The sequence below is a fragment of the Vanellus vanellus genome, assembly GCF_965231255.1.
Source record: "Vanellus vanellus genome assembly, chromosome: 2".
Classification (NCBI taxonomy): Eukaryota; Metazoa; Chordata; class Aves; order Charadriiformes; family Charadriidae; genus Vanellus; species Vanellus vanellus.
The window spans coordinates 18,210,722-18,223,747 of NC_138906.1; the positions used below are offsets into that span (position 1 = coordinate 18,210,722).

The 13,026-nt window shown below is 41.5% G+C and overlaps 1 protein-coding gene across 8 annotated transcripts; it reads left to right on the forward strand.

Annotated features, from left to right (window-relative positions):
- Positions 1-78: 78 nt before the first annotated feature.
- LOC309669453 (microtubule nucleation factor SSNA1-like) lies at positions 79-11,409 on the forward strand. Of its 8 annotated transcripts, none has more exons than XM_082480139.1 (3): positions 79-292; positions 1,329-1,785; positions 11,316-11,409. In XM_082480139.1, the coding sequence occupies exon 2, from the start codon at positions 1,398-1,400 to the stop codon at positions 1,740-1,742; it is 345 nt and encodes a 114-aa protein (XP_082336265.1). In that variant the 5' UTR covers positions 79-292; positions 1,329-1,397; the 3' UTR covers positions 1,743-1,785; positions 11,316-11,409. The 8 variants fall into 8 exon arrangements, with proteins under 8 accessions (XP_082336265.1, XP_082336266.1, XP_082336259.1 ...); XM_082480140.1 differs by lacking the exon at positions 11,316-11,409 and adding an exon at positions 5,834-5,854; XM_082480133.1 differs by lacking the exon at positions 11,316-11,409 and having other exon boundaries at positions 1,329-1,933.
- The last annotated feature ends 1,617 nt before the right edge of the window (positions 11,410-13,026 follow it).

Here is a 13,026-nt window from a genome sequence, read left to right on the forward strand (position 1 = left end):
CCGTCTGGCTGGCGCCGCGTTCGGAAACGCTCGGGTATTTCCGCCACCCCTCACCCGGCGCCGCTGAGGCGCTGCCGGCCGCAGCAGCCGTAGCAGCCGTTGGCCGGGCGGGCCCGGCTGATTGGCCGAGGGGAGCCCCCGCCAGCGGCAGCCCCGCGCCGCGCCGCGCCTCGCTTCGCTTCGCTTCCCTTCCCTTCCCTTCCTCGCACCGGGCCGAGCCGCGTGGGAGCCGGGCCGCGGCGGGGCAGCTGGCTTTCTCGCTGGGAGCCGACGGGGCGGGAACGCCAGGCAGGTGGGGGCAATAGGGGGGAATTGCGGGAGAAGCGGCGGGGCGGGGGGAAGCGGCGCCTGGCCGCGAGATAGGAAAGGGAAGGTCTACTTCTTACCTACCCCCTCCTCCCCTTCCGCCCAGGGACTTGATGTATAGGCAGGAGCCATTTTGTGTACGGCTTGTCTGCTGCGAGGGAGCGCTCGGCGGTGAAGAGGTTGTTAAAATGTCTCTGGGGAAGCGGCGGCCGCGCGGGTCGGGCCCGGCCCTTGCGGCGGCGCGGGTTTTCTCCCGACCTGCGGCGGCGGGACTCTGTTCCCGGTCTCCCCCAGAAGAAACGCCGCTGGGCTGCCCCGGGCCCGGCCGCTGAGGGAGCGAGGAGCTGGCGGCAGAACGGCCCGGGCGCGGTGGAACGGCCGCTGGAGGGGGTGGGGGGTGGGGGTTGGTGGTGAGCGAGGGGCGCTAACGGTCGCCTGATGGGCGCTAACGGCCGGCGGCGGCGGGCAAGCAGCTCGCCCGCGCCTCGGCACGGGCGTAAAATTGTCATCCCGGTGCCCGTGAGTGGGCAACAGCGCCAGATCGGTTTGCTTCAGGTGGCCCTGGGCTCTCTGAAGTGTATGCCTGGCGCTCGGCTTGCCGAGCCTCTGCATCAGAGGCCGAGTGGATACCGCTGCTGGTGGTGGCTGCTGAGCCTTCTCCTGGGAAACGGTCATTTGGTTGTTACTGACCAAACCCTCGAAGTCTGAGGTACAAAGCATCGTATATCCAGAATGGTATTAAGATATTATAAAACACAACAGAACTTTTTTGATACCGGAGTTGAGCATTGCTATGAGGGTGTCATAGGAGAGACCAGTTTTCAATAAAGGTATAGTGTAGGTTCTAAATTCTGTCCTGCCCCCTTCCTGAAAAGTTCCTGCACAACTCGGAACTAGCATGTTAACCTTAAACAGAGCACCTTTCCCCGTGGCTCTGTCTGTGATAGCGTAGCATTGTTCATAACTCTCTTACATAATTTTTCTTTCTGTTATCTGTTGTCTTTGTCTTTTTTTTTTTTAAGAGTGCAGGAGGCTGTTGCTGAGAGGGGACTTCGGGGAGCAGCGGCAGAGCTCAGGGAGGGGAGTGGAGGATGACTCAGCAGGGAGCTGTTCTTCAGGGTTACAATAATGAGCTAGTGAAATGCATTGAAGACTTGTGTATGCAAAAAGAAGAGCTGAACAAACAAATCCAGCAGGCAGAAGAGGAAAAAAATAAACTGCAGCATGAAATCCAAGTCCTGAGTGAACAACTGGAGTGTGTATGTGAAAACCTGGCCCAAAAGGTAGCTTCACGGAATGAGCTTGATAAAATTCTTGCTGAAACTGAAGCTGCTTACATGAAGATTTTGGATAGTTCTAGAACTTTGCTTAATGTCCTGAAGAAGGAAGTGGGAAGCTTAAAGCATATGCCAGAACTGAAAACCAATGTAACATGAAACGGTCAAATGTTTGGACTCCACAGTGCTAAAATTCCACTAGGTGAGAAATGTGGTTAGCCACAGAACCTTGCAACGACAGTATAAGCAGAGAAGGATTTTCTTCCAGCCTTTCTGTATGTCTTATTACTATTTTAAAATGCACTAGAAAATAGATTAAATAAAGTTGATGCTTTGCTGTTTTAAAAAAATCTAATTACTCCAACACTACAAAACTATACTGCAGATAAGTAGTTGAGGCAGATCCGAGGCTGTCAGTTTTGACATGCTGAGGTTTCAAGGCTATTCTGAAGATGGGGGAAAAAAAATCATGTTTTATTGATTGGCTCTGGGTGGCTACCAGTGATTTCCTGTTTGATTGAAAACTAGTGGATGCGAGTGATCAGATACTACTTCTTTTCACTTTACAAACGCTTAGGCTTTACTGTTAGGAACCAAATAGAAACCAGCTATTTAGCTTCCTCTAGGAGTTTAGGGTTCTGTTTGATGCATACACAAAGACAGCCCCTGTTTACAATCATCTCTTACTTGTCTGGAATAATGGAGGGATAAGGTGAGGAAATGTGACTAATGCAGGGCACGGAGGATTAAACTGTAAGACTATATGTAGTTCGTGCATCTTCTGAAGTTATACTCAAAAAGCCTTGTTTAGAAAGGAGGCACACTATAGTGAAAGACAGGCTTTGGTGCGAGTACATGCTTCCCACGTGCAGGGCACAGCATTGCAGGCAGCTACACCATGTAAACTTGGACCAACTAATCCACTTCTGGATAAGGAAAAGATGACTGAATTTCAATAGTGTCTAGAAGTCCTGAAAAAACTACTGGGGTTCAAGCGAAAATACTAAGGGTTAAATACATGGCCAAAGAAGATAATCTTAGCTAAAAGCCGATAACGGAGCTTCTGGAAACCTTTTTAGTGCCCTTTAACTCTATACTGGTATATTAAATAATTATGATTAGAATGTAAAGAATAGTGAACAACCTGGAATGGAGAGAAATAAATACAAATGAAAGTAGAAAATGAGATCAGAAGTAGTTTGTAGCAGTCAGGTATTACAGATGAGGTTAAAACAGAACTTAGTTTAGAGATCGGGGAGAAGGTAGCAGCATGGCAGAAATCTGAATTTAATCCTGTTTTCTAGTAGTTACTGAACCTCTCTGTGTTTGTGTGTGTGCACATATGCACACATTTTATCTTGCTCATTCATGTGTTAACAGCAGTAACTTTATTTTTAATCTGCATCTTGTAGTCAAATCTTCATTCTATACCAATTAACTAAATTGGAAGAAGTGCAATTGTAATCTCCTTACTTGATAACTGTGTGTCTCTCAGGTGTAAGTATAAAGGGTATGTAGATGTGAATAGTTTAAGTAATAGCTCTTCACCAATAATATGAAGCAAATTTTATGTTCTGGTTGCGATCAGGGATTAGTGTGACTGAGCTAATCAACAATTTACGTGTATAGCATTTCCACTGACTCCCCTCAAGTAATGCTGAGGTGGTAAAATTAGATAATCTCAGGGGTATTGCTATGGTTGTAGTTCCATACTACTCAGGACCACCTTGTTTATATTGAAGTGAAACACAAAAATGTTGCTATTTTTTAGTAGAAAAAAAGTGATTTATTTGAGTGGATGTTTCTTGGCATTCTCTCTTCCCTAGTCTGGTAGTAGTAACTAATTTACATCAAAATAGGAACACACAGGAAAAAGTATTAACTAAAGAGGAAGGACGGTTTTTTTAGTGTTGCATATGTAAACTGCTGCTTCTTATTATCTGAACCAGAACTTGAAATTGTCTATGTGAAAAAAAGGTTTGTATCATAGAAAGCTCATTTATAGAGAACAGTACAGTTAATTTCTTGTATTATGTGTCTCAGACAATGATAACAGGTTTGTGTGCCTTAGATACTACTTCTTTTCACTTTACAAACGCTTAGGCTTTACTGTTAGGAACCAAATAGAAACCAGCTATTGATTCAAAGCTCCAGTGAAGTGCATCTAGAGCACTGGTCTAATTTCCTGAACTTACGTAGTGGCACCTCCACCTGGTTTCCAAATGCCAGTTCCAGCAGGAGGCTGGGGAAACTGAGCCTCCCATTTGCTGGGTAAGGGTACTGCCAGGCTCACAAAGGATGTGTTGCCATTGTTTCCTACCCTGATAGCTCTCCTATGAACATTAATTGGTGAACTACTTGGGTTTTATAAAGAACCCTAAGTCCTGTCTCTGTATTAGATGCACTCTGTGCTTATGTCAGATTGACCTTGGAGAATTTTGGCAGAGGGATGGCAATTTTTTGGTGCTTAACTTGGTGAATGCAAGAGATTTGTTCCCATGAATTAGGAGGTCTTCAGACTAGAAAGAATAGGCATCTTCAAACATGCTCGAATTGTCCATTCAAACAATGAAGCAAGCTATAATCTAAACCCAGATGGCTGCATCTTGGATTGCCATTTCAGAATTAAGTATCTCAATTCAATCTAGGTCTTGTGGTATAAGTGTGTCTCGCTCCAAATTGATTAAATGCATTAAGCTAAATTGGAACAAGGTACTCTTAATTCTGGACTAAGAACTTTCAGAAGATTGCTAGCAAAAGGATCGAATGTCTACAGTTAATTCATAGTATAGATGGGTAGTGCGTAGAAGACCAATATCTATTACTCCTTAGATGATTTTACCTATTAGTAGAAATTTGAGTTAGATGATGTAGCTTGTGGCAGTTGCTGAAATCATCCTTAACTTTGAGTATATCCTGCGCTCTTGGGTTTTTATGTAAGAAGTAGATAAAACTTCATTTTTTTTTTTTAATAAGTTTTTTTTCCCCTCCTCTTCAGTAGTGGGTGAAGAAGTATCAATAGATGCTTCAATACTGATTTGTTTGTGTGTGTGTGTTGTTTTTTTTTTTTTTTTAAGATAAAAGGATAGACAAGTTTTCCTAAAATTAGAGCGCTCATTTAGCCTTGCTTTTAATGTAAGTTTATGGTTTTAAATGTAGATGTCAATATCTTCTTTTTTCCTCGGTTGAGGGAAGGACAGATTAGCCTTTGGTTTAGTTTGTGCACTAATTGCTTTGTCAGCCTCTGTTATGTTTGTTACTGGGGTGTGGAGTCAGTCACTGTGGCCACTTCTTGGATGACTATTCTACACTTTTTTTAAACTGGGAATGGGTCTTTTTTGTTCTTTGCTCCTTACTGCTTTATAAATCTTTAATTTCAGTTGCCCCAGAGTAGTCCTTGATTGTCTGCCTCAATTGATTTTCAGATGAAGTTTCATCCAATATCTAGCTGTAAAAAACAGATGTGCACAGGTGTCATAACTTACTTGCATGTTAGCTATTAATAAAACAAGATGGAAATGTTCAGGCTTGCAGAAAAGGGAGCTGAATATTATTTGGTGATTCATAGTTTTAGCTTACAGGATTTGTGTGAAAAGTAGTTCAGTGTTGTAGTTTGATTTTACAAAAATCTGATGTTAGGAGAAGCAGGGCTAATAAAACACTTTGATTTTGTAGTGGTTTCAAAAGTAGTTTCACAAGATCTTGTGGGGTGGAACAATCTACTTTTTTTTTTTGTCTATTTGTGCAAGACTAGACTATAGATATGCTGCAGTAACCACGACAGTAAATTAGTAAATTTTAGTATGAACTTGGATATCTTATTTAGCAGCATCATTGAAAATAATGGTGTCAAATCTTTGCGTTTTGATTGTAGCAAGCCTACTGCTTGCTACATCATTCAAAGTTTGTAATATTTGTATGTATGCTTAATTTGAACGTCATAAGTGGGAAAATGTTACTCTTAGAATAGGGTTCGTCTACATCGGAGAAGAACGGGCACCTGTAGACAGATCACATTCAAGAAAAGGCATTTGAGAAAAGTCAGGCTCCCTCTGGAGGTGGGATTGATTGTGATTCTACTGACTGTGATGGGAGCTTTGGTTTCCCTCACACCTCACTTCAAGGTGCATTAAGTTATGTGGGGTGACTTTTCCTCTCTGCTTACCACCACTCATGTTTTATGGAATATATGTACTTGGCCCTGAAGGATTTATAACGGTGTTGAGTGTTCTCGTTTATTATCTTTTCAGAGGCAGACACACAGCTTCTTGCAGTGGCCAGCCTAAATCAAGAAGACAGAAGTGTTAGGTAGAGACTGTAAAACAAAGTAAGAAGCTGAACGATTTTTAACACTTAATTTTAAACACTTTTCAAAGTATGATACCGAATAGACTAATCATGGACCATTTTAAAGTTAAATCTTCATAGGTGTTATTTTTGAGTTTCATACGCTTAGGTTCTTATGCTCCAGTGAGAGCTCCTGCAATGAGCTTGAGGTTTTCTATTGGTATATGGGAACACTTTTAAAAATGACAGATCTGTAACTTACATTTTTTTAAAACCACTCCATTGATTTAGTTGAACATAGTAAAAATAAAGCAAATTTCGTTCCCGAATGCTTTCAAATCTCCCTATTGATATTCAGAATTAGATCAAATTAATATTTGTAGTGTTCTCTTGTGGTTATGTAGTTATAAAAAAGGTGATACAACTTAGAGACCCATTCTGATCGGGCATGTCTCTCAGTTCCAGAGACAAAATCATTTGTGTGTTCTGCAAGCTTTAATTTTTTTAAAGCCTCTTTTTCTTTATACAGTAAGAACACTTCGAGTTGGAAATCATGATGGTGAGACTTCTGTGATGCATTTTTTTAGTATAGTTGGTATTTAGGGCTGAATCATATTCTGTCAGATGTTTGAAAACAAAACAAAACAAAAGCTAGACTAGTACTAATTCTTCATATGCTTATGTAGTTGTTCAATAACAGAAACCCTGCTGGAGGTTTGTGCTGCTTACTGTCCAGTAGTAAGTGGGGTTACTTGCTGTAATTGACAAACCCAAGGTACTTTTAAATATTGGTCCTTCCTTAAGAATTATTGCTAGCATGAAGGGACTGGATACTTCACCCCTGCAGGGGGGCGTGGGGCAAAAGAGCAGCTGCCTTCTTAGTACAGACCACCCACCTGTGGAAGGAGAGGGATGTCTTTGTTAGCCTGGCTCATGGTAAAGGGTTGTGAGACAATTCAAACCAAGTAGTTGTAATGGTCATGGTTTACTGTTGCAAGGTCCACTGAAGCAAGCTGGAAAAAAAGAAAACCCAGTCCATGCTGTTAGTCACAAGAAATTAAATACTTGATCACAATCAGTTTATATTTAAATGCAGGAGCTCGGGTACAGCTGGAAGCAGTGTAGCTCCGGCAGTACTGGGCTCAGCAAGGGTTAATTTTCCCTTCCATAAAGCAGTCAACCATGTGGACACACTTACGAAACCTTACACACTCAGGAGTCACTGGACTTGCTGGAAAAGCATAACCTGTTTCTGTTCTTGAAACTCAGGGAATTCTGTCTTTACTGACATGCGACATCAGATATGACTCCATGAGAAGGGTGTTTGTTGAAAATCCTATTCCCTTTATGAATGCCTTTCTCTGAAGCCTGAGATGTTCTTGCTTTAGATTCAAGTTGTTCGAGTTCAAAAACCTGTAGCTAAAGGAAAACATAGATGCCCAAGTTCCACTGAAGCCTGCAAGCCTGTAAGTGGTTTGTATTCACTGTACACAAAGTTCCTGGTCAAATGCTATCTAATCTTCCAGTTGAGTTGCAAATTTTTTGGCTCCTCTAAGTAGTTCAAATGATTTGCAACAAGTGTTGCTTGTTCAATTGGGAATGTACTTTTGGTTTTTTGTTTGTTTTTTAATGAAGTATTGAGGCCTCTTGTGGCACTGCTATAGGTATTCATGTTGTGTATGTGGATATATGTTTTTTCTTTGGGAATGTCAGAAAGAAACTACCTGTACAGCACCAATTTAAGTGAAACAAGATTTGGGTTTATGCCATGCTGTTTTTATTTCAGAAAGTGTTTAAAAATGCTAACTTTATACATATTTATATAGGATATATAAACAAGTGCTTCCAATCAACAGATCACAAAGTACTTTACAGAGAATGCTAATGTCTTTATCCCCCTTGACAGACAGTGACATTCAATAGTAATCTGCCCCAAATCAGGGACAGATCTGGGAATAGTGGCTTTGCTTTCTCAGCCTAAACCGAATGCTCTGACTTGGACTGCTTCCAACAGATTCACATCCTGTTTGACATAAACCAACTGGATTATGGATTTTCAACCTGTATGTTGGGGGAAGGGAAAGAAATAACTGAGTAGATGCATACTTTCTGCTATTACTCACTTTACATGGCATGCAGCATCATGATGATGTTTTAAAAGTATTACTCATTTCTCCATGGATACACCCTTCACTGTGAAGTATCTCAGCTCTGGAGCAGCTATTCTTACTTTCTAGACCTGCTCTCTCCAAGCCCGTACTCACTTGTATTTGGGAGCTGACTGTAGGAGGCAGCTTACAGGAACAGAAAGAACTTTTGATGATAGTTGCTAATTAATTACCTTTCACAAACCTAACCTTGTTCAGATAGCTTGTCTTTATAGACCCTGCTGTTTTGTCTCACTTTCATCAGGGTTCTTATTACCTTATGCTAGCCTATGTAAGACCACCAGGTATTTGCACCAACAGCTTTTAAGGGTCTTCTAGACATCGAGGCTTTTTGGTGTTTAAATACAGTGGAGGATCTGAATTCTAGTCCATCTAGTAGAACGGTACATGGACCACGTTAACAGCATTCTGACCACATATAACAGCAACAGGCTGTGTGGCAACCATATTCCACCACAGCTCATTTTGTGTGAATGGAATTAAAGTACCATGGCAACTCAGGAATTGTAGAGATATGTATGGATAGGGCTCTTCTATAGGTAAAAGAAGCTGGTTCTATGAATTCACATTAAAAACTACTTTAATCTAGGACAGGTGACACCTGACAGCATATTCTTTTATTTCAAATATCACAATAAAGATATACACCTTAAAAATACATGTATGAACATACCGAGCATTTTAATAAGTATAGAATGTTCTTGGTAGAAACCTGTCTAATATTTCAGTACTGTCTGCCATTAGAGAGGACAATTTAAATAGGCTGGTCATTAACAACTTGCATTAGGTTGTGTACCCTCTGCTTTCAGTAGCCCCCACAGTCTTGCTACTATACAAACCCTCATTTTTTGCTGTATCCTCCTCTTCCTGCTGCAGCAGCTTTTCTTGTCCCTATTTTCTAGCCCCTTGTTTACCGTGTTTTTAGTTATCCCAAGTTGCTGACCGGAAACACACTGTCCTTCTGCCACGTCGTGGGTCAGAGATACTTTCAGTGATTTATATCGTCCAGACATGTTCTGGCACACTTGGAAAAACTGTTTGCAGAGAGAAACAGATTTCATTCAGTTTGATTGTGCCACAAAAGTTATGGTTGGATGGGGTAAGAATATTATATGGTAGAGAAACAACAGCCACCTGATCTGAGAGGAGTTTTATCCTATGAAAAACCTGTCCTAAATAGACTTTTAGGTTGAAGCGATGGATGAATGGAATGTGGCGTTCCCGATATGCTGTGGAGATTAAAGAAAAGTAGTTTATTATGTTTGTCAATGAGAGTATCCTTGTCCCAGCAAATGCGGACTTTGTTTATAGTCTTCTGCAAATAAAGAAGGTCTATATGGGATGCTGTAATTTAATTAGTATTAAGGCTATGTGCAGAGTGACTTGAGTTTGTTCCAGAAATGATGTGTTTGAGAAAAGACTATATCTTGAAATTAAAAGAGGAAAAAGGAATATAATGCTGGAGCTTGCAGATCAGTGGTCTCATTGAGGAAGCCATTATAGATCATCTATGTAGTTCTTCAAAGCTCTGAATATGACGGCACTGCTGGAGAGAGTCCAGCATAGAGTGACTAAGATGATTGAGGGATTGGAGCATCTGCCTTATGAGGAAAGGCTGAGAGAGCTGGGACTCGTTAGCCTGGAGAAGAGAAGGCTGAGGGGAGACCTTATTATGGCATACAAGTATCTAAAGGGTGGGTTGAAGGAGGATGGAGCCAGGCTCTTTTCAGTGGATCCCAGTGACAGGACGAGGAGCAACGGGCACAAGTTAGAACACAGGAAGTTCTGTTCAAATACACGGAAACACTTCTTTACGGTGAGGGTGACAGAGCACTGGCACAGGCTGCCCAGGGAGGTTGTGGAGTCCCCTTCTCTGGAGATTTTCAAGATGCGCCTGGATGCAGTCCTGAGTAATGTGCTCTGGGCAATCCTGCTTTAGCAGGGGAGTTGGACTAGATGCTCTCTAGAGGTCCCTTCCAACTCTGAAGATTCTGTGATATATTGCAAAATAATAAACGTGTGCTAAGATAGAGTGGAGTATGCTCACAGTAAGGCTACTTGTAAAAAGTTATGTCAAGACATCCTATGTTTTCAGCAATTTTCTTTGTAATCCTGTGCTCTATTTTACAAACTAATATATTCCCCAGTAAGGTGCGCTAGAGATAAATGTTCCAGATGCCTTCATCTGCAGGGAGGAGGGAAAGGCAATTAAAAGTCTGCACGCTGTGAAATCTCTGGGTACCAACAGTGTCTGCACAGACTTTTATAATGTTTTGAGGAACAGTTGGTTTTCCTGCTCTCTGGAGTGACTGAATGCAAAAATAGTTTTTGAAAGAGGACAGTAGTTCAGTTATTTTCACACTTGCTAAAATCCTGCTGGTTTGCATAGAGGTTTCTATTTTTATTTACTGATAGCAAAGTCTTTGTGACAAACTGGCTCTTCTAGACCAGACAAATTGTATTTTCTTTTATTAGTACGCATCATTTGATGTCTGACAAAGAAAGGGCAGACTTCTGATAATGTAGTGAAAGAACCTGGGGCAGAGCGGTGTCTGGTACTGGCCTCCCATCAAAGAGGAGAAAAGGCACAAAAGGACAGAATTGCTGGCCTTGGTCTGAATTGAGCGGGGTTGCTTGCAAAAGTAGCAAGTGAGAGGACTTTTTTCCTTTTTTCTTTTTTTTTTTTTTTTTAATAGCTCCCTCCTACATCATTATTGGGCTAAGTAGGGAAAGAATTTTCTTTCTCTTTAAAGGTATGAATAGCAATAAATAGGATAATTTGCTACAGGAAAAGCCAGTTCCACATGGGAGGCATCTAAAGCTGCCCCATGGGACCTCTGTTTTTTTCCTTCAGAAAAAAAAAATTATCATGCATATTCTAAAATCCAGCAGCCTTTGAAGGGGAAGGAGAAACAACAAAATGCTGTGTTTGCTTGTTATCGAGGACCAATTATTCTTCCAGTAACTGCATTCTGGTATGTAATTTCTTGGTTGCAAGTGCTGCCTGTCCAAAACATGGGGTTTTGGTCTAAGATCAGTTCACTTTAAAATACATTTTGTTTTATTTTAGATGAGCTTGATAAAGCAGTGCACATATTGGTGCTTATATAGGTATGAAATTTGTCTCTAACTGTTAGTTAAAAGTCCTTTTCACTGGCTTAGTATGCCATGTATTATGACATTGTGTATTATTATTACACTGATATAGCTAGGGTGAAGCTTGGTTCTCAGACATTAAGATGACCCTTTTAACTTAGATTGTGCCTATATTTTATAGTTTCAGGTGTTGGTGAAGTCAACAGTGACCAAACGCAACGTGGTGTAACTTGATTTCTGTGGACTTAAATTAAATCTTCCCATATTGCTTTGTATGAACATTTTTGTTTTAAATAACTTTTGCATTTGCTTGTTTGATGACAAAGCACAGCCAAATATTTTAAAGAGATACCAAAAATCATTTGTTTTGGCTAACAGTACATTTCCTGGATAATCTCATCCAGGAGAGATTTTAAGTGCACCTGTTCAGAGCCTGGGCCCTCAGAGCACACAATGGCCTCCATTTCCCAAGCCCGTCATTCCCACCGCACATGAACAAGACAGTTGGTTTTGCAAGGACCATGGGACAAGGAGCCATCTTGTGGGTGCTGGTAGAGAGCGGGTGATTAAATAAAAGAAGGCAATACATGCTGTACAAAAACACCCCAGACAGGCTCGCACTGAGGCAGTCAGAAGGACTCAGGTGTCTCTTCTCTGTTTCTACTGTGCATGAAGTGTAAATATATGTGTGTGCATATGCTGCTCGAGCTACTTGATGCTACCTTTGTTACACTGGGATTCTGTTACATTGGGAAGTTATGATTGAATTTTTAGTTAAAATCATCTCATTAGCATGAGCAAAGTCCCTAAAATCAACCAAAGAAAGTAGTTGTGCAGTGTTACTGGATTTCAAAGTGTTGAATTTCCACTTTGGTAATTTCTGATTCTCGTGCTGTGTCCTGTATGGTAGCAAAGAGGGTAACAAAACTAATTTTAAAATTCTGGAATGAGTTTTAAGATAATACTACGAATTTAATAAGCGCCCAAGACGATTTTGTAACACAAGGCTTACTGAAAGTTAGTGGGTTTTGTGCTCTGCTTGCTGTTGCTCTGGACTTTAAGATTCAGGATTCCTGGTGCATTTCTCAAAGGTCTGGCTCCTGAAATCAAGGTATTTTCTTTGTTCTTCCCCCTCTTTGAAGTTATATTTCTGTTTCTTGTAAACAAAAGGTTAAAAAGACAAAAGCAAGTAAACATGAAAGACTCAAATAAAAGGCAAATATAAATAGTTCTATATCTTTTTCATGACTGAACAACAGTCCCATACTTTGTGCTTGGCTTGATGCATGTCTCTTTGGATGCTGGAAGCTGGTCATGGTCAAAGTCCTTTTGAAAATTTCACCCTATGTTATACTCCAATCAAAGAAGACACAATTATGATGACTTCAAGAAAGGCGCTCTTGTTAACGTATGGTTGTAGATGCTATTGCACACAATATGCTTTCTTTACATGAATATTTAAATTCCTCTCTTGCTATCTCTAGCAGCTTCACCCAGCTCTCTGCGGTTGCTATGTGTTACTCAGACATGTCAGGTCAGCTCCTTCCAGTCCAGCCTCAACGTGATCTGCAGGTGTCATGGAGCAAGGTCTGGTTTGGAGGCTGAGCTCTGGAGCTCCTGGGCTGGCAGGAGCTGGAAGCCCCACAGAATGACACGGGAAGGGAGGGCTGCCGGGTCCTAGGAGAGAGTGCATCCAGCAGCAGTACAGGGCCTCTCTTCTGCCAGAAGAAACATCAGCTTAGCATGATGCTTCCCGGAATCGGGAGTGTTGGAGGAACGAGCAGTGGAGAGACAGGGGCATTTCAGGGCTGAAAGGTCTACGGGATCTCCGAACATCACAATATACTCAGCCTGTGGAAATGAACATAGGAAAAGTAAATGGAAAAATGACT

Bases quoted from the DNA above. Each gene is read 5' to 3' on its own strand.
- LOC309669453 (XM_082480139.1), top strand. From the start codon at position 1,398: ATGACTCAGCAGGGAGCTGTTCTTCAGGGTTACAATAATGAGCTAGTG.